Below are 23948 nucleotides of genomic sequence, written 5' to 3'. Positions count from 1 at the left end.
CCCCCCCCCCTTTTAGGTGAAGGGTTGTCCCTCCTCCTGGGCTTGGGTGTCCTCCCTGCCCTGCCCTCATTCCCAGTAGCCCCCATGGGCCAAGCCTTGCCTACACTAATGAGTAATCAGAAGCTCCTGGCCGGAGCTGCCATTCTCAGGATTCCCCCCTCCAGCTCCTTCCTGCTGCTTTGAACCCCACACCTTCCTGCTCAAGTGCCATCAGTTTTCCTCCTCAGATTCTTCTCTTTGGAGCAAGTAGCCAAATAAAAGGTGTTTGAGGTCAAACCTGTCAGCTGTGGTTCCTGGGGGCGGCTTCAGTGTTCTCCTCTGAAAAATGGGGAGGTCGGAATGGGGAGGCACCAAATGAGGTCTCAGGTCCCTCCCAGCTCTAAATCCTGTAGACTCGGATTCTCTGCCAGAGTCCAGAAGAGGGTGGTAGTAGAAGCAGTATGACCTCTCCCCCAGGCTACAACACACACCCCACAGGCTTATATCAGGCTACTGATGTTACCTGAAAGAAGGAGGGAGCATGGGAGAAGCAGCACCCAGGGACTAGGGACCAGATCTATGGGTTGGAGTCCCAAATTGGAAATTAAATCTATGTCGGGGCCAGAGGCTGTCCCCCAAATCTCACACGCTGCCTTAGAGAAGACAGGGAAGTAGTAGATGGGGGAGGCAGGCCTGCAGAAGGCAAAGTGAGGGTGTTGGGGACTAGGAGAGCAAGAAAGAGATTGACAGAAGCTCAGCCTAAGAACTTCCTCTCTGAAAATGGGTCTAGTTCCCTAGAAGGAGCAGAAGCTGCCCTAGTGAGGTAGTGATCTGCCTGCCAATGGAGGAATTAAGTCAGAGACTGGAGGCTGTACATTGGACTCCTGCATGAGCTGAGAGATGTCCCTTCTAGCTGCAAAAATGAAATTTAAAAAAAATTACAAGCTTTGGGAGGCAGAGGAGAGGGTTTAGATTCTGGCTGTGCCACGTGGGTCTCTTTGGGTAAGTCCCATCTTTGGCCTCAGTTTCCATTTACTTTATTTAGGCCATCCACTGCATCCCGGGCCATCACCAGTCATCCTGGCTTTTGTTTTGCCACTGCACTTTGATAACTCTGGCAGAGAGAATAAGGCTGGCAAATTTGTCCAGCTCTGCCTCACTTAAATCCAATTCATGCACAAGTCAAGAGATTACCCATGATGTCATTCGTTCTCTTGGAAAACGAAGGACAAACAACAACACCCTTAAAGGGTGGCCTGGGATGCTGAGAAGTGACTCGCCCAGGGACACACAGCCAGTATGTGTCCTGGGTCAGGATTTGAACCCAAGTCTTCCTGACTCTAACGCCTACCCTGTATCCACTACACTAAGTTCTCTTTTACTTTTTTCTTTTTTTTCTTTTTTTATTAATTTATTTTGATTTATCAATAATCACTTCCATATGCTTTTGAGTTTAAAATTTTTCTCCCCCTTCCACCCCACCACCCTCCCCAAGATGGCACATAATCTGATATAGGCTACACATATACATTCCTATTAAACATATTTTCATATTAGTGATGTTGTAAGTAAGAATTAGAACCAATAGGAGGAACCACCAGAAAGAGGAAACAAAACTCAACAGAAGAGAAAAAAAATAGCAATTCAACTTCCATAGTTCTTTTTTTGCATGTGGATAGCATTTTCCATCACAAGGCCTCTGGAGATGTCTTAGATCCTTGTATTGCTGGGAAGGGCTAAGTTTATCAGTATTAGTCATCGCACAATGTGGCTGTTATTGTGTACAACATTCTCTTGGTTCGGCTCACTTCACTCAGCATCAGACCATACAAGTCTTTCCAGGTTTTTCTGAAGTCAGCCTGTTCATCATTTCTTATAGCACAATAGTATCCCATTACATTCATATACCACAACTTGTTCAGCCATTCCTCAGCTGATGTGCATCCTCTCAATTTCCAATTCTTTGCCACCACAAAAAGAGCTGTTATGAATATTTTTGTGCATGTGGGTCCTTTTCCCTTTTGTATGATCTCTTTGGGGTATTGCCCTAGAAGTGCTATTACTGGGTGAAAAGATATGCACATTTTTATAGCTCTTTGGGCATTGTTCCAAATTATTCTCCAAAATGGTTGGATCATTTCACAACTCCACCAACAATGCATTAGTGTTCCAGTTTTCCCACATCTTCTCCAACATTTATCATTTTCCTGTTTTGTCATGTTGGCCAATCTGATAGGTGTGATGTGGTACCTCAGAGTTGTTTTGATTTGCATTTCTCTAATCAATAGTGATTTAGAGCATTTTTTCATATGACTATAGATGGCTTTAATTTCTTCATCTGAGAGTAAGTTCTCTCTTTCATTAAAAATTAATATCCTCCCATAGTCAGTCAACAAATATTTATGAAGCAACTATGTGGCAGGCAGAGCGATAAGGCAACAGGTCTATATTAGGCACTGTGCTAAGCTCTGGGGAATACCAAGAAAGATAAAAGACAGTCCTTGCCCTCATGGACCTCATGGGCCTCATGTTTCCCCTCATCTTGTACTTTTAAATGACTCCCAGCTAGGGGCAGCTAGGTGGTGCAGTGGATAGAGCTCTGGCCTTGGAGTCGGGAGGACCTGAGTTCAAATGTGACCTCAGACACGTGATACTTACTAGCTGTGTGACTCTGGACAAGTCAATTAAACTCAATTGCCTTACCAAAAAAATAAATGACCCCCAACATTTCATTTGATCCTGATAAGATATTTAGTTGGGCCCATAGAATCATCTCTCCTTGCAGATCAGGCAACTGAGGCCCAGCGAAGTTATGTGACTTTGCCCAAGGTCACAGAGCCCATGTGCAGAATTCCAATTAAGGATCATTAAGTGGTTCCTGTGAGCCAGGCACCTGTGCTGGGTGGTGGAGATACAATCTAATAAAGGGAAAAATCCCCTACTTACAAGGAGCTGTCATTCTCGTGGACTGGATTCAAATTCATTCAATTTAGCAAATATTTATTAAACATCTGCCTTGGGAGAGGCCCTGGGCTGAGTGCTGTCTTGGTTAGATTCAGTAAGAAAGTGTCCTTGCTCATCTTGGTGTGGCTAGGTAATCCCAGGTGGCTGCTCTCTGCTAAAGGCCCAGACATTCAATAGCTCCTTTTGACCCACATTTCTTTGCAGGCAACTCCTCTCAGCTTACCTGTACACCAGTTTCTGCATCCTATTAGCATCGATAAGGAGAGACCAGAGGTACCTGGGGCTCCAGAGATGGCTGGCTCCCAGTCCTGCTTACAGCATACAGAGAACCTGTGGGATGAATAGCCACCCCCTTCTCTCCTCTGACTGTCCCCACCCTGGTCCAGACTCTCATCACCTCACACCTGGACTATTGCAAAAGCTGCTGGGGGAGTCTGACTGCCTCGGGTCTCTTCCTACTCTGGCCCATCCTGCACTCAGCCACCAAAGTGACTTTACTAAAACAAACGTCTGACCATGTCACTGCCACCCCTCAATAAACTCCCATGGCTCCCTATTGCCTCCAGGATCAAATACAGAATGCTCTGGCATTCAATGCCCTTCATAACCTAGCCCCCTCCTACCTTTTCAGCCTTCTTATACCTTGGTCCTCACCACATCCTCTCTCGCCCAGTGATACTGGTTTTCTGGTTGTTCCACAAACAAGACCCTCTACCTCTCAGCTCCGGACATCTTCTCTGGCTGTCCCCCATGCCTGGAAGGCTCTCCCTCCTCCTTTCTGATTACTGACCTCCCTGGTTTTCTTCAAGTCTCAATTAAAATTCCACCTTGTACAGAAAACCAATCCCTCTTAATTCCACTGCCTTCCCTCTGATAATTATCTCCTATTTATCCACTGTGTAGCTTGTAGTCTATATATAATCTTTGCATGTTATCTCCCCTGCTAGACTGTAAGCAACTTGAAGGCTTGTTGCTAAGTCCTTTCAGTCATGTACGACTCTTCATGACCCCTTTGAGGTTTTCTTGGCAAAGATACTAGAGCAGTTTACCATTTCCTTCTCCGGATCATCTTACAGATGAGGAAACTGAGGCAAACAGGATTAAGTGACTTGCCCAAGGTCACACAGCTAGTCTGGTCTGAGGCCAGATTTGTACTCAGGAAGATGGGTCTTCCTAATTCCAAGCCCAGTGCTCTGTGCACAATGGTGCCACCTAGCCGCCCCATCTTAAGGGCAGGGACTGTCTTTTGCCTCTTTGAATCCCCAGTGCTTAGCACAGTGCCTGGCACATAGTAGATGCTTAATAAATGTTTCTCGATTGATTGCCTGGATGGGATGGGGTTCTGTAGGAGACAGGGTTGGACACTAGAAAGCATTCTGGCCCTACATGTAAAAGACCTGGGTTCAAACCCTACCTTTACTGCTTAATAGTTTTGTGACCTTGGACAAGTTATAATCTCTTGGAGCCTCAGTTTCCTCTTCTGTGTAATGAGAGAGTTGGCTAGCTAGTTCCTGAGGTCCCTTCCTGCTCCACAACCATGTTGTTTCTTGGACTTTGCTGCATTTCTCACTCCTGGAGCCCAGCCCAAGGTGGGTTTGTTTGCAAAGGGCCTTTCTTCCTGGTAAAACCATTCCCAGCCTTTGGGTTTCATAAGCGTCTTTTGATGTGCATTCATCTTATGTCAACCTCCCACACTGTGAACAGTTCCTTCTTATAGCTTTCTTAACAGTTGGTTATCCAGACCTTGCCTGAACACTTCATGTGACTGGGAACTCACTGCCTCACTCATTCCTTTATTGGGTACTTTTAAAGTAAAGTTCAAGGGTCCCTTCCTCCAGGAAGCCTTCCCTGATTCCCCCTATCAGTAATGCCCTTCCCACCATACAACAGATTCTTTTGTCCCTCCCTCATATATAGTTTACTGGATCATAGACTTAGAACTGGAAGGGGCCTCAGAGACCATCTCATCCAACCCCTCCATTTTACAGGTGGAGAAACCAAGGCCCAGGGAGGATAATTTGCCCAAGGTCACATAGATAGTATCAGAGATGGGATTGGAATCTTGATGTTCTGATTCCAGTGCCAATGCTCTCTCTACCATACTATGGGAATATTCATCATTAGACTTGTAATTCAATTTAATCTGATTCAACAAGTATTTATTAAACTTTGACTATATGCAAAATAGGGCAGCTAGGTAGTGCAACGGATAGAGTGCCTGGCCTGGAGTCAGGAGGACCTAAGTTCAAATCTGACTTCAGACACTAGTTATGTGACCTTAGGCAAGTTACTTACCTTGTTTGCCTCAGTTTCCTCATCTGTAAAATGAGCTGGAGGAGGAAATGGCAAACCACTCCAGTGTCTTTGCCAAGAAAACTCCGTGGACGTTTTGGTGCTCTGTGGTCCCCTGGGTTGTGAAGAGTCAGAACAACTCGATGACTTAACTCCAACAATGTGACAATGTCCCAGGCTTTGGGAATACAGCAAAACCTGTCCCTGCCCTTAAGGAATTCTCAGCCTAATGGGGAAGACAAACAAATAGGTACAAACAAGCTATATAGAGAATCAACTGGGGATAATCAACAGAGGGAAGGCTCTGGAATCAAGGGAAATGGAGAAAAGCTTCCTTTGGAAGCTGGGACTCAAAGGAAGCCAGGAAAGCCAAGAGTCTGAGATGATGTGGGAAAGGATTTCAGGCATGGGGCACAGCCAAAGAAAATGCCTGGAGTCAGGAGATAAGGCACAGCTATCCCTTCTACATCATGACTTTCCCCATTGCGGGTTTCGATACATCCCAGGTCAGCATAGAAAATGAAATGGGAATTTTTGGGGGCGTCTTGTGAAAGCCAGCAGACTACATGGAAAAAGTTTAGGAACTTAAAAATGCATAAAATAAACATATAATATTATATAACATCAAGAATAAGAGAAGGAAATCCATGAAGTCAGAAAATTTCTTCTCTGATACGTGGATTTTCCAGATCACAGAGATGCTATGCCTCTAACTGCCACATTGTGGAAGGGATAACTGTGCCTTGTTTGAGAAACAGCCAGGAGGCCATCGTCCCTGTAGAGGTTATAGTAAAACTGGAAGGGGAACTAAGGTCATTTGGAGTAATAATATAAAGTAAGACTAGTGCTGTAGCCTTGAGTAAAAAAAAAAAAATTGTGTGTCTGCATGTCCTACAAAAAGAGAGAGAGAGAGAAATGCAAGGAGCAACACTATCCAGGGTCATTGTGGAATTCCAATGTTATAATGCTTGCCTTCTTCTCGTTTTACCAGGGATACCTTGCAGCCCACTCCTCACCATTCATCTTTCCACCACTCTTTGGGTTACCCAGAGGTGATGGTAGACCTCAACATCTTTCCAAGCATTCAAAAAAATGTCATAAAGTTATCTTGGGTTGGGGAAGGGGGATGGGGGTAAGTAAGAAGGAGTTTCAAGACAGTGACCTTATAATCTTAGTAAGTTGGTACTAAGATGTTCATTGGCCTGTCAAATGGCCAGCAGGTGTCAGAGACTGAGTTTGAACCCAGTTCTTTCTGCCTCTGATTTAGGACCTGCTTGCGTGCACTTGTGGCCCCATGTTTGACCCATCTGTTCTAGATATTCTTTTTCAGGTGTTGCTTGGCCTAGATGGCCAATGAGGACCCTTTCAACTCTGAAAATTCTGAATCAATACAGGAGGCCAGAGAGACTGCCAGGCCCTAAACTGTTCTAGAACCCATGTCCTTTACTGGCATTTGGATGTGATTGGGGAGAATGGAAAATTTGACCTCTTGACCTAACCCAGGGCCAAATTTCCCAGGTATACAAGGGTCAGTAAGGGAAGAGAAAACTCTACAGTGAGCATATCTGGAACTGAAAATCTTCTCATGGCCCAACAGAACTTCCCTTGACTCTCAGCTGGTAGACTGAAAGCCAGAAGTTACTGGAAGGAACTTCCTTACAACAGTGAAGTCAGATGTTGTGGTCAAGGACTGTTGAGGGGAGGTGGGGGCTGAGTAGGGACAATGTCCCTGCATAGGAGCTGACCCACCAACTTGGGGCCTGCTCTTGTCATTGACGAGTCCTTCCCCTGGCCCCTCATTCCATGAGGGACCCCAGCCATGCTCACCTTGCATGCACCCTAGACTGTCTCTTCTTCTTTGTAGTAGTCCTTCCCTCCAAATTTTTTATGCTGTGACAAACTTCAATTTTTAATGGCATTCTAAGCTTGGGGTGGAGGGAAGATGATCGACCAAAAAGCTCCCCTTTCTGTGTTTACTTTCCCCATTAGAATGTAATTTCCATGAGAGTAAGGACTGTCTCGTCTAGTTCTTGTATCCCCAGCACTTAGCATAGTGTCTGGCACATAGTAGGTGCTCAATAAATGCTTTATCTTTCCAGCATCATAATCTCATGAAGAAGGTAAGGCAGGTAGTACTGGTCCTATTTTTCTTTGTTTTTGGGGGGGGGGGGTTGGGCAATGGGGTGAAGTGACTTTCCCAGGGTCACACAGCAAGTAAGTGTTAAGTGTCTGAGGCAGGATTTGAACTCAGGTCCTGCTGACTCCAGGGCTGGTGCTCTATCCACTGTGCCACCTAGCTGCCCCCTCCTATTTTTCAAATAGGATAACTAAAACTCAGACCAGAAAGATCACACAAAGTTTCCTGTGCTCTTCCTATGGTAGTCAACTAGTCAGACCACAAATGTCAAACAAGATGGGGAAACATTTGTTCTGACTTGAGAGATGGGACTTGTCCATTCTACCTATTAAAGCAATACAGCAAAGGCATAACAATAATAAAAATATCAAATATTATCAAATTAGATGAGACATGTAGAGCACTTTGTAAATCTTAAAGTGCCATGTAAATTCTATGCATCATAATTCTTAATAATAATACAGCCAGCACAATCAATAATAATACAACACTAACATCAATAATAATGTAACCAATTATATTAATGATGGTATTGTAATTGATTAAATATTAATAACATATATCAATAAATTAAATATTAATAACAATTCTAATTAATCATGATAATACAGCCCATCTTTTAATACCAGTATTCTCTTCGTGTTACACAACTGTGAGACACAGAATACTATGGCTTCCTATTGAATTAAAGATGAGTACCACCCAGAAGGGACAGCCAGGTGGCACAGTGGATCGAGTGCTAGGCCTGAAATCAGGAAGACTCTTTTTTCTGAGTTCAAGTCTGACCTCAGATACTTACTAGCTGTGTGACCCTGGACAAGTCACTTGACCTCAGTTTGCCTCAGTTTCCTCATCTGTAAAATGAACTGGAGAAGGAAATGGCAAACCACTCCAGTATCTTTGCCAAGAAAACCCCAAATGGGGTCAGCAAGAGTCCAACACGACTGAAAACAACTAAACAACGAGAACAACATCACCCAGAGGGCAATGCAGAGACGTATGGTGGGTGTGAGTAAGCTATGACCTACGACAAAGAAGGAGAGGCAAAGGAGAAGTAACAGACAGGGCAGCAGACTTGGAGTCAGAAGGATCTGAGTTCCAATCTTATCTCACACACCTCCTTCTTGTATGACATGGGGCAAGCTAGCTCACTTGCCGGGGATTCAGCTCTGTGCTCTGGAAAATAAGAAAGTTGTACACAGTGGCCTCTGGGTCCCTTTCACCTCTAGATTTATGATCCTATCAATTATGAAAGAGATCTAGAGTAAAGCGAGTCACCGAAGAAACGTTTGGGGGACAAGATAAGCTAGCCTTGTGGTGAGCATGAGGGATAGGAGATAGGCTCTGTATACCACTGGTATCCACTAGGAGCCACGAGAATTTGAGGAGGGTCTCCTACACACCGAGTGGACCCTCTGGTTATCTTCCAGCAGGACACAGACAAGGGCCACAAAGAATGGGCTGGCAAGGATGCTCCCATTGAGGGGAAGACTCCCATCCATGAAATCTCAGATCTCTTGGAGGGTGTGTGTGTGTCTGTGTTCATATACGTGTAACATATATGGATAAGCAGAGACAAAGACACAGAGAGAAAAATGAATTCAAAGCTTGCAAAGCGCGTTACTTCCATGATCCTTCCAACAACCTTTTGAGATGGGTACTATGGGTACCGCCATCCTCATCTTGTAGGTGAGGGGACTGAAGCAAGGCAATCTTAAGTGACCAGTACAGTTATTCCTTCCACATCTCGGAGGTTAAGGGCACGGTGCCCCAGCAATCTGGAAAATCTTCATAAAAAAATTTGGCCCTCCCTTCATACCAGAGAAGAAGTCTAAATGTTTTGTTTTTCTTTTATGGGGTGTTTACAGTAACTTATTGTGAAATTTGGGTTATTTGGTCACAGGCTCTGTGTCATCTGCTGGCCTTTGTGTGTCATGTGTGGCTTCCGTAAAACTCCTCCAGATTTTCCATTTAATTTCTGATGTCAACCTGTGATATATCAAAACCATGTTGGGGAAAGTTGTGATATGGAAGGGATAACTGTATAGGATAAGAGCTCCTTGCTGTGATATGTGTCTGAAGCACTGTTTACACTCGTGACTATGTCTGGATACTACCCTTTGATACAACCCTCTATGCATGGGTGGAGAAATAGAAAGGATCCCCCAGAAGCCTGACCAAGAAGTTCTGATGTGAGGCTGAAAGCCCCACACCCAAGGAGCCCTAGAGTGGGGTCAGTCCCTCACGGGATCCTAGGATCCAAGATTTAAAGCAGGAAGGGACCTTAGAGGTCATCCACTACAACCCAGTCATCTCCTACTGCATCCTGGGCCATCTCCAGTCATCTTGATTAATATCTGGCCACTGGATCCAGATGGCTCTGGAGAAGAAAGTGAGGCTGGTGACTTTGCAGAGCCCTCCCTCACTCAAATCAAAGTCAATTCCAAGTCATCATCTCCCTGACATCATGGTCCTCTTCGAGAATGAAGGACAAACCACAACCACACAACTCATTTTACAGATGAGGAAACTGAGGCCCAGAGAGGGGAAGGCACTTACCCCAAATCATATAGAGAGTAAGTAGAAGAACCAGGATTTGAATACAGGTCCTCAGACTATACTTCACTATAATGCCTCTCATCTTTGCACCCTGTTCTCTTCTTCCCGGCATTTGACCAGAATGACCATCCATGCTCCTGCCCCAGATGATCCTGCACACAGATGATAGCAGGTGAAGGATGACCTTTTCCAGGCCATGTTTAAGTTCAGGCTGAAGATATTTCCTTATTTTTGTTGTTTGAGATTATTTACTTTTCTTTTCTTTTTTTACCTTGTGATGATTTAAAAAAATTTTTTTTTAAATTCCAAGAGACATAGCTTCTGTAATTTAATCATTTTTTTAATAAAGCCAACATATTTATTATAAAAGGATGGTCATCTGACTGTCTCTCTTAGGCCAAAGACCCTGCATGGTGGTGGGCTCAAACTTTATATGCCCTTTGAAGAGCAGGTGTTCCTGAGGGGTAGCAATCAACTCTGATTGGTTAACAATGAATGAAAAATGAGTATCACAGTGACAGGCTGGACTGCATTACAATGAGAGTTTTGGGGTACGTGACTTGGATCACTCAAATCTTGGTTGCAGACTCTTATCAATTTCCCTCTCACCTGCTTAGCAAAAGGGAGAATCTCCGCTTCCCAGACATGTCTGAGCAAACCCAATGAGTAGGAATGTACCCATTAGCCCAAACTTAGATTTTCTCTTACTATCTGATTAGATCTTGGCCTAGGTAAATCTTTGCCTAAGAGTTCCCACACTGGTTGGTTTCTGGACGAAGAAGTAGAAAAGGGGAAAAAACCTTAGGCCTAATTCAATGATTAGTCATTAAAAACAAAAGTAAAATTATCATTTCTCAGAATCTAGAGTTGGTTTGGAAAGGTCAGAGAGGAAATGGCCTCAACTTTACAACCATCTCTCTACTCAACACACCCAGGCCTCCCACTCCTTGGTCATCTATGTACAGCATAGGAAGGCAACTAGGTGGCACAGTGGATAGAGTGCCAGGGCCTGTAATCAGGAAGACCTGACTCCAAATCTGGCCTCAGACACATACTAGCTGTGTGACCCTGGGCAAATCACTTACCCTCTGTTTGCCTCAGTTATCTCATCTGTAAAATGGGAATCATGATAGCAACTACCTCCCAGGGTTGTTGTCAGGTTTGAATGAGATGATAAGTATAAAGTGCTTAGCACAGTCGCTGGCACATAGCAAGCACTAAATAAATGTTAGCTACACATTTCCCTTTGTACTTTTAGCAAATCAAAAGCAAGCTGGGTTTGAAGCCTAGAGCAGAGACTTTATCTTTGTATGTGTGTCTCCAGGGCTTGGCCCAGCTTCCCTCTGTCTCCTCCTTGCTCTCCCTCCTGAGCACCCACACCCGGACCTCTCCAACCAAGCGTTGTCTAGAGAACATTCAGAAGCTCCCTTCTAGAAGTTGGCACCCCTCCACAGCTTCTACCCAGGAAGCTCTAGTGTGTGAAAGTTCTAGCTCCACCCTATCTGACAAAGCCAAGTTTGAGAACTTCTGAAATCCTTCCAGGTAGAAGAGCTGCTGCTGAGCGCAGAGGAACACCAACATAACACAAGTAAGTGTACTTTGCGATGTTTGTTATTTCCATTTTTTAATTTTTTTAATTTAAATTTTTAATGTTTAAGAAATTATTTTTTTAATCTTTTTAAAGCCTTTTACAACCTGGCCCAGTCTTCCTTTCTTTTTATGCACTACTCCCCTTCAAACACTCTAGGGTCAAGTCCAAACAAGCTTCTTGTTCCTCCCACATGACCCTCCAGCCTTCGAGTCTTTCCACAGGTAATTCCTATCCCCGGAATGCCCTCTCATCTTACCTCCACCCCTTAAGGTTCCTAGCATCCATCAAGGTTCAAGTACTACCTTCCACATCAAACTTTTGCTGATCCCCCCCCCAGCTTCCTATATGTCCCAAAACAAATTACTTTGTATTTTTTCATACGTCCCCCATAGAATGTAAGCTTCTTGAGGACAAGGACTATTTCCTTTTCATTTTTTGTATACCCAGCACATTGTGAGTTCTTAATAGATGATTTTTGGTTGGTGAATTGCATGTGACATAGGATGGTAGCCTGGTGAGTGGAGAAAAGAGGGTGCATTTGAGAGATGTTGTGGGTTTTTTGTTGTTGTTCTTCAGTTGTTGCGGTGTGTCCTAACTCTTCCTGACCCCATTTGGAGTTGTTTTGTTTTGTTTTGTTTTAGTATAGAGAATGAGGGAGCATGAAGAGTTGAGGATGATTCCTGGGTTGTGAACTGGGATGCTTAGAATAATAGTGATGCCCTTGAAAAAGAAAGTTCAGAAGAGGGGTGAGTTTGGGGAGGAGATAATGAGTTCTGTTTTGGACATTGGGTTTGAGATGCCTATGGCTTATTTGGTGAAGAGGTGCCTTAAGTAGTTGATGATGGGGGACTAGAATTTAGAAGATGAATGGGGCAAGATGTAAAGACTGGGGAATATTTTCCATAAAGATGATAATTGGATCTGATGTGCTCACCAAAAGAGATAGCATCGAGAGAGAAGAGAAAGGGCCCAAGACCTGGCCCATGCCCAGTGTATAGGCATTATAGACTCCTCACCACCATGTGCCTCTCCCCTGGCACCAGGGCCATGGCCACCATCAATGAGCTGCCCGAGAACGTCCTCCTGGAGCTATTCTCCCTGGTGCCAGCCCAGGAGCTGCTGAGGCACTGCCGGCCAGTCTGCAGCCTGTGGAGGGACCTCATCGACCTGGTGTCCCTGTGGAAACGCAAGTGCCAGAGAGAGGGCTTCATCTCCCAGGACTGGGACCAACCAGTAGCTGACTGGAAGGTTTTCTACTTCCTCTGCAGCCTCCGGAGGAACCTGATCCGAAACCCCTGTGCTCAAGGTGGGTCCCCTGTGTCCGAGGTGGGTCCCCTGCATCCAGGGTGGGTCCTTCTAGCCAGTGCAGGTCCTGCTTCCTCCAGGAAGCTCTAGCACTTCATGCAATTCTCTTAGTTGACTTCATTCTTCTGTTTCTTTCAAAAAGCAAGGGCAGTCTCCAAGGCTGTCTTCTCTATTCAGGCAGCTTGTGAGTTTGATTATTCTTCTGGTCTCTGGCTTCTCCCTATCTTCTCTCCCATGGCTTAGAATGCCTTGTATTAGGGCTTCCTGCCTCTACCACAGGTTAAAAAAACTCAAAGCCCACAATGCTATAAGAGACAGACAAAGATAGACAGACTGAGAGAGCTTTCCCATAGTCCTCAAAGATCTCTTTGGTTTTTAATTCTCAGCTATATCCTTCAAAACATTTTTTTAAAAAGTTACATGCAAATGACTTGATAGAACACGATGCACTGCAACCATCCCCACCTTTGTGTCTTTGAGCTGCTTTGAATTAGGTCCTCTAAATACATTTATTTGAGGTGATAGTTTTCTTTCAGGTGTTCATAACTATCTCTGGCTACTTTTCTTTCACAAATGTCATCTTTCTTCACTCAGTAACCACAATGTCGGTATTTTAAGAGAGCAATGCTTTACATATGTGAAGGACAGAAAGTCCATTGGTTTCCCATTCTGAGTCACATCTCTGACATCATTCCAGAAGCTTTCATGAATCAGCTAGGCTCTCCTGGGGGCTTAGTCTCCCACGTGTCATGAAGGACTGACTATTCAATCCCACTGACATTCTTCCCAGCATCCTGGGTCAGGGCCCTGTCCCCCTTAACAGGGCTGTAGGAGTGGAAGGTGCATTGTGGGTGACTTCATTCTCAATCTGAGAACCTCCAGATATAAGTCCATGGCTATAGGTAAGAAGGAATCCATTCCCAAGTCAGGCCATCACTGATGACTGAGGTTATCATATATGGCCCAACTGCTTGTCATTCAAGCAATACTTAACCTCAGAGGATGCCCTACCCCACTGGAGTGTCTCAGCTTCTTTCATAACCTCATTCATTAATGAGAAGAGGATTCTCCTGTGAGTGAAATGTAGTTCTCCCACATGGCTTCTAGATGGCACAGTAGATAGAGCGCCAGGCCTGAAGTCAGAAAGCCTTACCTTCCTGGGTTCAAATCTGGCCTCAGACACTTACTTACTGTGTGACCCTGGCCAAGTCACTTCACCCTGTTTGCCTCAGTTTTCCTCATCTGTACAATGAGCTGGAGAAGGAAATGGCAAACCACTCTAGTGTCTCTGCCCAAGAAAACCCAAATGGGGTCATGAAGAGTTGGACATGACTGAAATGACTGAATTCCCCCAACCCAGTCACCTGAAGTACATTCCATTTGGCCCCTGTAGCTTCTTCTACTTGTCTCAGAGAGTGGTCTCTAAGCCTTCATGTACATTGTAGACTGAAGCGGCAGCATTAGATTTATCCTAGATCAGGAGTTCTTAGCCTGGGGTCCATGGACCTGGCTTGGGATAGATTTCAGGGGGTTCATGAACATGGATGAGGAAAACAATTACATCTTTAGTTTTCTATAACTTCTAACTACAGTGTAGCATTTCTTTCAATTATGAATGTAGACAACAAAATATTTTCCTGAGAAGGGGTCCACAGGTTTCACCAGACTGTCTAAGAGATCCCTAACACACACACACACACACATATATACTTTGTTCCTTTGGAACAAAAGTTTTTCTGCGGTGGGATAAAGGATTGGCATTCCTAGCTTTCAGCAGCAACCATTTTGGTGGTTAAAATAGGATCCAGTTACAAAAGTCTTTCTGTAGTTTCTTTGGTTTTTGGTTTGGGGTTTTTTTTTGAGGCGAGGGTGTTTTTTATTCTTTTTGGGGTTTTTTTTTGTTTCAGCAACTTTATAGGTTTTGGTTTCATAAGCAGGATGGGTATAATGGAATTTTAGGGAAAGTAGAAGAGAAAGGTATGATTTACACATCAAATAACAGGTGGGAAAAAGGAAAGATCTCTTTCAGACAAGAGAGGAGTCAGAGGGTTAGCATCAGAACTATAATTAATATCTCGAGCTTCAATCTGCAGATCGGTAGAACAGGAAATAAGAATCGGTTAACACCAGGGCCATGGTGGGCTCTGCTTAATTTTGCAGATTCTATCTGGTTATGTGATAGGCTCATCTGAAGTAATTTAGGGTAAGACAAAACAGAAACTATCTTATGACACTATCTAAAGTCTTTGTAGGAGTCAGTTAAGAGCATCAAATCCACATTAATATTGAATACAATTCTGTGGTGTCTCTGTGACTGAGTTGGAATCTGCTTTAGCAGCAAGACAAGTTCCAGCGTGTCCTGAAAACATGTTTACTATAACTACGATATATTCTTAAGTATGATATTTAGTCATTTGAATAAAATCAACCTGTATATTAACAAAACAAAGGAAACTCATTATGTATGCTGCTCACTTCATCTTTCCATCATGATATATCTGGCAGATGCCATAATGTTGTTGTTGTTAAGTCTTTTTTCAGTTGTGTCCTATTCTCCATGATCCCATTTTGGGTTTCCTTGACAAAGAAACTGCAGTGGTTTGCCCTTTCCTTCTCCAGCTCATTTTACAGATGAGGAAACCGAGGCAAACAATGGTTAAGTGACTTGTCCAGGGTCACATAGCTAGTAAGTATCTGAAGCAAATTTGAACTCAGGTCTTCCTGACTCCAGGCCAAGTGCATTGTGCCACCTGGTTTTAAGCTTGTTTTGTGCTAATTTAAACTACTTTTAATTCCTTTTAATCCCTTTTTTTCTTTTGGTTCCTAACCCTGATTAAACCAGCCTGATTATTCTAAGTCCCACAATTGCATTTTTCTTTGTTCTGATCTAGCCAATTGATGATTATTGGGGACAGCTAGTTGGTACAGTGCCATCAGGCTGGATCTGATGTCAGGAAGACCGACCTGAGTTGGGATCCTGCTTCAGACTCTTCCTACCTGTGTGACCCTGAAGTCACTTAACCTATCTGTCCTTCAGTTGCCTCATCTATAAAATGACGCTAATAATAGCATCCACTCCCCAAGGTTGTTGTGAAGATCCAATGGGATGAACCTTAAAGCGCTATAAAAATTCTAGCTCTTAGCAGTAGCAGTGAGCATTTTTTCTCTGATTCATTACATAACTTTGTTGCTGGGTCATAAGAAGTGAAACTTTCAGGTTTCCTTGCACAGTTTTTCCTTTTGCCATAAAAGGTTTTCCAAGGTGATGAGGCCTGAGCTAAGGGGTGGCTGGACAGAGAGAAGGGCAAGAAGGACAATGTTGTGGAGGGTGGATCCATCATTTCAGACGTCTGAAAGACTTGCTCTTTTTCTAGAAGGGTTCAAATTTTGGAAAATTGACAAGAACAGAGGAGATAGATGGAAAGTGGAAGACATACCTAGAGACCATGGGACAGAATTTCCAGACCCCCAGGTCAAGAAATGCTTTGTCACCTCCTATGGGTAAGAGGAATTTTGGCTTGAAAGGGTAATGGGGGCGGGGATTGGAATAGGAATGGGACCTGGATGACCAGGGCAGGCTGTGCTGGGGTGGGGGGTTGGTCCTCTGGGAAGCTGAGGAACAATACTTAACCCTTCCAGGCATAACTTCTTCAAGCTGGAGGCTCATTTTCCCTCTTCTTTAAGAGATGGAGATGAATACAAAACATTGCTTGGTGCATACTGGGATTCATGAATGCATGTCAATTGCTTTGAAATTGACCTGTCCTCCAAACACCAGAGACCAGAAGGAATTGGCTGGTTCCCCCACGCTTGAGAAAAGTGCTTGGACACTGAGCCAAAGGTCCTCCTGCCTTATACATTGGAGAGGAGACTTGCAAAGCCTGAAATAAAAATCTCAGCATTATAGGATTTAATGTTGAAAGGGACCTTAGAGAATACGCAGTCTGTTGTCTTTATATTACATACTAGCAAACTGAGGCCCATAGATAGGAAGGAACACCTCTCTTTTTTTAAAATAGTATTTTATTTTTTCCCCAGTTATATGTCAAGACAATTTTTAGCATTCATTTTTACAAGATTTTACAAGATACAGGTTTTACATGTGCTGTCATGTAAAACATATTTCCATATTAGCCACAGTTGTGAAAGAAGAAACAGATGAAAAGGGGGAAAAACATGAAAAAGAATAAAGTAAGTGATAAAAGTATGCTTTGATCTGCATTCGGAGTTCATTAGTTGTTTATCTGGATGTGGATAGTAGTTTCCTTCATGAGTCCTTTGTACTTATCTTGGATCATTGTGTGGCTGGCAAGAGCTGAGTCCTTCAGAGTTGATCATGACACAATGTTGCTGATTCCGCATACAACGGTTTCCTCGTTCTGCTCATTTCACTTTGCATCAGTTTGTACAAGTCTTTCCAGGTTTTTCTGAAATCTGCCTGCTCATCATTTCTTATTACACAGTAGTATTCCATAACATTGATATACCATAGCTTGTTCAGCTATTCCCCAATTGATGAGCATCCCCTCAATTTCTAATATTTTGCCACCATGAAAAGGGCTGCTATAAATATTTTTGCACATGTCAATCCTTTTCCCTTTCTTATGATCTCTTTGGGATACAGACCTAGTAGTGTTATTGCTGGATCAAAGGATATATACAATTTGGTTGCCCTTTGGGCATAATTCCAAATTGCTTTCCAGAATGGTTGGATCAGTTCACAACTCCACCAACAGTGCATGAGTGTCTCAATTTCCCCACATTCTCACCAACATTTACCATTTTCTTTTTTTGTCATATTAGCCAATCTGATAGGTATGAGGTGGTACCTCAGAGTTGTTTTAATTTGCATTTCTCTAATCCAAAGTGATTTAGAGGGGCAGCTAGGAGGCACAGTAGATAGAGCACCAGCCCTGGAGTCAGGAGGACCTGAGTTCAAATCCAACCTCAGACACATAACACTCACTGTTTGACTGGGCAAGTCACTTAACCCCAATTGCCTCACCAAAAAACAAACAAAAAAAGTGATTTAGAGCCCTTCTTCATATGCTTAAAGATAGCTTTGAGTTGTACATTTGAAAACTACATTTGACCATTTATCAATTAGGGAATGGCTTCTATTCTTGCAAATTCAGTTCTCTATATATTTGAGAAATGAAGCCTTTATCAGAGACACTTGTTGTAAAGATTGTTTTGCAGCTTTCTGCTTTCCTTTTAACCTTGGTTGCATTGGTTTTGTTTATGCAAAAGCTTTTTAATTTAATAAAATCCAAATTATCTATTTTACATTTTGTAATACTGTCTATCTCTAATTATGAACCTGTATGAATGCTTAACTTCTCCTTTAAGAATTTGAATGCTATACCAGTTGGTGCATATACGTTTAGTATTGATATTACTTGATTGTCTATGGTACCTTTTAGCAAGATGTAGTTTCCTTCCTTAACTCTTTTAATTAGGTCCGTTTTTACTTTTGATTTGTCTGAGATCAGAATGGCTACCCCTGCTTTTTTTTTTTAACTTCAGCTGAAGTATAATAGATTCTGATCCAGCCTCTTACCTTTATTCTGTGTGTGTCTCTCTCTCTGCTTCAAGTGTGTTTCTTGTAAAACATATTGTAGGATTCTGGTTTTTGATCCACTCTGCTATCCACTTCCATTTTATGGGAGAGTTCATCCCATTCACATTCACAGTTATGATTCCTACATATGTAGTTCCCTCCCTCCTCTTTTTCTTCTTGTTTGTCCTCTCTCTCCTTTCACCCTTTCCCTCCTCACCAGTGTTTTGCTTCTGTCTACCACTTTCCCTGATCTGCTCTCCCATCTGTCAGTCCCCCGCCACTTTACTTAATCTCCTTCACTTCTACTTCTCTGTTGGGTAAGATAGATTTTTATAGTCAACTGATTATGTATATTATTCCCACTTTGAGCCAATACTGATAAGAGTAAGGTTCAAACAATGTCCATTGCCCATCCTCCCATCTTTCCCTCTACTGTAATAGGTTTTTCACACCCTTTCATGTGAAATAATTTACCCCATTCTACCTCTTGCTTCCTTCTGCACCCAGTGTATTCTTCTTTCTCATTCCTTAGTTATTTTTTATGTCATTCTCTCAAATTCACCTTGTATCCACACCCTCTGTCTATGCATATTCCTTCTAGCCGTACTATTAATGATACAATTTTTAAGAATTACAAGTATCATCTTCCCATGTAGGGTTGTAAACAGTTCAGCTCCATTGAATCCTTTATGTTTTCTTTTCCCTTTCTACCTTTTTAGGTTTCTCTCGGGTCTTGATATTGGAGATCAATTTTCTTTGTTCAATTTTGGTCTTCTCCTTACAAAAGCTTGAAATCCTTGTATTTCATTAAATGACCATTTTTTCCCTTGAATATTAATTTCACTGGGTAAGTGATTCTTGGTTATGGTCCTAGCTCCTGTGCCTTCCAGAATATTATGTTCTATGACCTTTAATGTTGCAGCTGCTAAGTCCTGTGTAATCCTGATTATGGCTCCCCAATATTTTGAATTGTTTCTTTCTGGCCCCTTGCAATATTTTTTTTCCTTGATCTGATAGTTCTGTAATTTGGCTATAGTGTTCCTTAGAATTTTTCTTTTGGGATCTTTTTCCTGAGGTGATCAATGGATTCTTTCAATGCTATTTTGCCCTCTGGTTCCAGGACATCAGGGCAGTTTTCCATGATAATTTCTTGAAAAATGCTGTCCAGGTCCTCCTTTTGATTATGGCTTTCAGGTAGTCTAATGATTCTGACATTGTCTCTCCTGGATCTATCTTCCAAGTCAATTGTTTTTTCAATTAAGTAATTTACATTTTCTTCCATTTTTCATTCTTTTGAATTTGCTTGATTGATTCTTGATGTCTCATAGAGTCATTAGCTTCCACTTGCCCAATTATAACTTTTAAGGAGTTATTTTCCTCAGTTAGCTTTTGTATCTTCTTTTCCATTTGGCCAATTTTACTTTTTAAGGAGTTGTTTTCTTTTTCCAAACTGTTGACTCTTCTTTTCATAATTCTCTTGCATCACTCTCATTTCTTTTCCCAATTTTTCTTCTACCTCTCTCATGATTTTTAAGCTCCTTTTTGAGCTCTTCTATAAGTTTTTTCTGGGCTTGAGACCTCTTCTTGTTTTTCTTTGGGGTTTTGCCCATAAGTGTTTAGACATTGTTGTCCTCTTCTGATTTTGTGTCTTGATCTTCCCTGTTACTATGATAACTTTCTATGATCAGATTCCTTTTTTTGTTGTTTTTTGCTCATCCTTTTTGCCCTCTTTCTTTTCTTTTAAATTTGAGCTCTGTTCCCAGGGTAGAAGTAGCACTGTCTCAGGCTTCTTGTGCCAGGGATTGCAGGTCCTGGCTGTTTACTTGATGCTGCACTGATGTTGCTTTGAGGCCCACAGGGGACTCTCATGTCTGGTGCTTTGCTGAGGAAGTGGGGTGGGAGTGGCTGGTACTACTGGAGGCTGTAGGGGTCTGGCAGCATACCTGGTGCTGAACCAGGGTCCTAATGCTAGTGTCTGGCCAGTGGGTTGCTTCTGTGTTTCCCCAAGGCTACATTGAAGCACATGGATATCTGGCCCTAGAAGTTGCCTGTTTGCCCAGGGCTGTGCTGAAGCACATAGAGGTCTGGCCCCTGGAGGTTGCCTGTTTGTCTGGGGTTATGCTGTGGCAGTTCTTGAAGCCTGATGAATACTTTCCAACACATCTCTCTTTTCTGCTCCCCAAACCACCAGCCATTATTCAAGAGAATGGTTCAGGTGACCTGTGAGGACTCCTCACTATATGCGGAGTAGAAAGATTACTGTATTTTAAGATAAAGGACCTGGCTTTGAATCTGACCTCTTTTACCTAGTAAATGTGTGATCTTGGACAATTTGCTGACTTTGCTTATCTGAGCCTCAGTTTCTCCATATGTAAAACAGAAATAATAACACTCATACTACCAACCTCGAGGCTCAGATGCGGAAGGTAATGTAGTTTGTTTGGTACAGTGTAAATTGCTACATAAATAGGAATAAGAATCAGACCTATGCTTTCATCAGTATAAGGAACTCCCTCTTCCAATACAAATCAGCACCTTCTCTGCAGCTCAGAGGCTTCAAGAATTGTCAAGAGCACTGAGAGGTGAAGGCACTTGCCCAGGGTCACACAGTGTGTGTCAGAAGAGGGAATGGAACAAAGGTCTTCTTGGCTACAAGGCTAGCTCCCTATCTACTATACTACACTGTTTCTGCTATGTATTGATCAACTACTGTATTAAACAGTTCCTAGGAACCTGTGAAAAGGCAAAGGGGAAGAAGAAATGGATTCAGGATCAATTTCTTTGAGTTGGTTCCTTACTGAAGACTTATGAGGACAGAGTGACAGACTTAGATAGTGGGGGAGGGGGGAGTGAAAGACAGAGAATGAGAAGAAGGGAGAGAGAGAGAGAGAGAGAGAGAGACTGACTTCATTCGTCATGCCTATTGCTGGGATGGGGATGGGAGGGATGATTACAGCTCTAAGTCTGACTGAGGACTGATCAATCACATGCTGAGAGAAATGGGTATTAAATAACAAATTATGGGGGAGATCCCTGACCTTTCCCAAAACTTTACCCCACCTAGACCATCTTATCTAGGTGGAGTTATTGCCCTACTCAAATGGAGAATCTTACAAAGAATTTAATCTAAAATGAATTCTGGCCCATTGTGTTCCACTCAGCCAGGTTTGAGCAAAGGTGGACCCCCTTTTGTCTAGATTGCCCTAGGTGGGAGTGGTCTGGATAAGAAATAAGTCTCTTTGTCCAAGATTGAATGATCAGAGTCAAGTCCTCCAGCCCCTCATTAGAATAAGCCCACCTCTCATTATAATATTGATTCATCTCATTGTTAACCAATCAGAGTTGATTGCCACCCACTCTTCCAAGGGCATAAAAGCATTGAAGGGTCCATGAGGGGTCTCTTGCACTTTGGTGCCACTGCACCCTTTTATTAATTATCTGCTGGCATGATTAATAAAATGATTACCTATACAGAAATTATGTTTTCCCCAATGAGAAAGGGCACAGCCCACTACTCAGCAGACCTGGGGCTAAAAACCCTCTCATGTCTCCCCAGTACCTGCCTCAAATCCCAGCGGATGGACTTGAAAGCCGCAGGGTATTGGAAGGAATTGATGGACACAGTAAAGCCAGACATTGTGATCAAAGACTGGTGAGTTGGCCTGGAGCATGGGGGAAGGAAGGGCATTCTCACATCCATGAACAACTTCATCCTCACGATAACCTTGTGAAGAAATAGCATTTCTTATTTTTTTAGATAGATGAACTGAAAGCCTATTCAGTGCTCACCCAAGCTCATGTAGAATATCAGTGACAAAGTTAGAGATGCAATAGAAAGAAGGACGGACATAGACTCATAGTCCTCAGTTTCAATGATGCTCTACCACTTGCTACATTTTAGATTTTGAGCAACCCACTGCACCACTCTGGTCCTCAGACCAGACCTGTTTCCTCTTCATGTGAAAACAAGGGGGTTGGACTAGATGACCCCTAAGTGTCCTTCCAGCCCTAGTCTTATGATCCTATGAAAGCCAAGCAGGACTTCCTGGTCTCTTTCTGCTATGCTGACAAGTTGTGGGTCCTAGACTTTCAGCTTGCTGTGTTTCACAAGTCATCATTCCTCCAAAAGATGGCACTTACCCCTTTTCTAGGGGACCAGCTCTACTCCCAGACCAGGATGCGACAGCTCCTTCCCAGGGAAGCCCAACACTAGACCTGTGTCAAATATCTGGGTTTTGGAGAGCTCATCTCTTTAAGCAGCAGATTAGGGCTTCTTTCCCTGTTTCTATGAGTTTGATGATGAGTATAAGTGTGCTCTACTGAGGCAAGAGACTTCCCTGCTACACTGGGGCATTCAGTTAAACTTCATTTACCTTGGTGGCTGTGTCCTCAATACTAGAATCTGGTGCAGTCATGAGTGAAGAAGCAGGAGAGGCCCAGCTGGGCTCCTGACTAATGGACTTTAGAGTAGTCTGTGAGTCCCAGGGGGCACATGGCTAAGGAGCTCAGAGAGTTCACTAGCCCTAGCCATGCTTTTCATGCCCAGGACCTTCCTGGTCTTCACTATCATTTCCTTCTCCCTATCGCTCTCCCACCCACAGGTTTGCTGCCAGAAATGACTGTGGCTGCACCTACCGTATCTGTGTGAAGCTGTTGTCGGATAACCATGAGGTCTTGGCTGAGTACACACCAGCTCCTGTGTACATCGAGCAATGGAGTGGTGCCAAATGGAAGGAGGTCAGGGAAGCCCTGGGAAGGGGCCACATGGTTTGGGGGAGGGGGGTGGGGATGGGGAGAGGATGCTGCTTACTAACTAGTTCCTCTGACTTCTCTCAGATCTCCTATACATTCTCCAATTACCCCCCAAGAGTCCGTTACATCCACTTCCAGCATGGAGGCAAAGATACTCAGTTCTGGGCTGGCTGGTATGGCCCGAGTGTCACCAATACTAGTGTCATCATCAGCCCTGAGGTCACTAAGAAACCCAGTCCTGCAGAAGAGGAGAACCCTTTCAGGAGATAGCAAAAACTAAGGACATCAATTAAAGAATGGCAAAACAAGTTGTGGTACGTGAACATAATGGAACATTACTGTACCATAGGTAGGGATGGATAAGAGACAATATGAATTGATTCAGAGTGACACTGAATAGCTGTGTGACCCTGAGCAAGTCACTTAACCTCTGACTGTGGATAGGGGTATAGTTCATGATCAAACAAGAGAAAGAAAAGGGCATGGGAGGTAAAATGGATAATTTTTATTGTATTAAATTAAAAAGATTATTTTTTCTTAATAAATTTATTTATTTTTAGTTTTCAACATTTACTTCCACAAGATTTTGAGTTCCAACTTTTCACCCCATCTCACCCCTCCCCCCACCCCAAGATGGCATGCATTCTAAATACCGCTTCCCCTAATCTGCCTTCCCTTCTATCTCTCCCCCCCTTCTTTTATCCCCTTCCCCTTTTATTTTCTTGTAGGGCAGGACAGATTTCTGTACCCTATTTCCTGTATTTCTTATTTCCCAGTTGCATGTGAAAACTTTTTTTTTTAACATGCGT

The 23948-nt window shown here is 43.2% G+C and overlaps 1 protein-coding gene across 3 annotated transcripts; it reads left to right on the top strand.

The window, feature by feature from the left end:
* The first annotated feature begins 11296 nt into the window (after positions 1-11296).
* LOC114029396 (F-box only protein 6-like) lies at positions 11297-23588 on the top strand. Of its 3 annotated transcripts, none has more exons than XM_027843804.1 (6): positions 11297-11519; positions 12566-12828; positions 16205-16328; positions 21944-22039; positions 22989-23124; positions 23224-23588. In XM_027843804.1, the coding sequence occupies exons 2-6, from the start codon at positions 12570-12572 to the stop codon at positions 23407-23409; spliced, it is 801 nt and encodes a 266-aa protein (XP_027699605.1). In that variant the 5' UTR covers positions 11297-11519; positions 12566-12569; the 3' UTR covers positions 23410-23588. The 3 variants fall into 3 exon arrangements, with proteins under 3 accessions (XP_027699605.1, XP_027699604.1, XP_027699606.1); XM_027843803.1 differs by having other exon boundaries at positions 11307-11519; positions 16202-16328; XM_027843805.1 differs by lacking the exon at positions 11297-11519 and adding an exon at positions 11679-11743 and having other exon boundaries at positions 16202-16328.
* Positions 23589-23948: the final 360 nt, after the last annotated feature.

The sequence above is a fragment of the Vombatus ursinus genome, unplaced genomic scaffold (assembly GCF_900497805.2).
Source record: "Vombatus ursinus unplaced genomic scaffold, bare-nosed wombat genome assembly UNPS02014932.1, whole genome shotgun sequence".
In the NCBI taxonomy this organism is placed as follows: domain Eukaryota; kingdom Metazoa; phylum Chordata; class Mammalia; order Diprotodontia; family Vombatidae; genus Vombatus; species Vombatus ursinus.
Note: the sequence above shows the minus strand (reverse complement) of the source record. Positions and strands in the feature narration are given on the sequence as shown.

What these genes read in the sequence shown, in the direction of transcription:
- LOC114029396 (XM_027843803.1), top strand. Translation starts at nt 12,570, where the DNA reads ATGGCCACCATCAATGAGCTGCCCGAGAACGTCCTCCTGGAGCTATTC. An exon ending in CCGAAACCCCTGTGCTCAAG is followed by an intron (nt 12,829 to 16,201) that starts GTGGGTCCCCTG and finishes CTCTTTTTCTAG; the next exon opens with AAGGGTTCAAATTTTGGAAA. An exon ending in GACATTGTGATCAAAGACTG is followed by an intron (nt 22,040 to 22,988) that starts GTGAGTTGGCCT and finishes TCCCACCCACAG; the next exon opens with GTTTGCTGCCAGAAATGACT.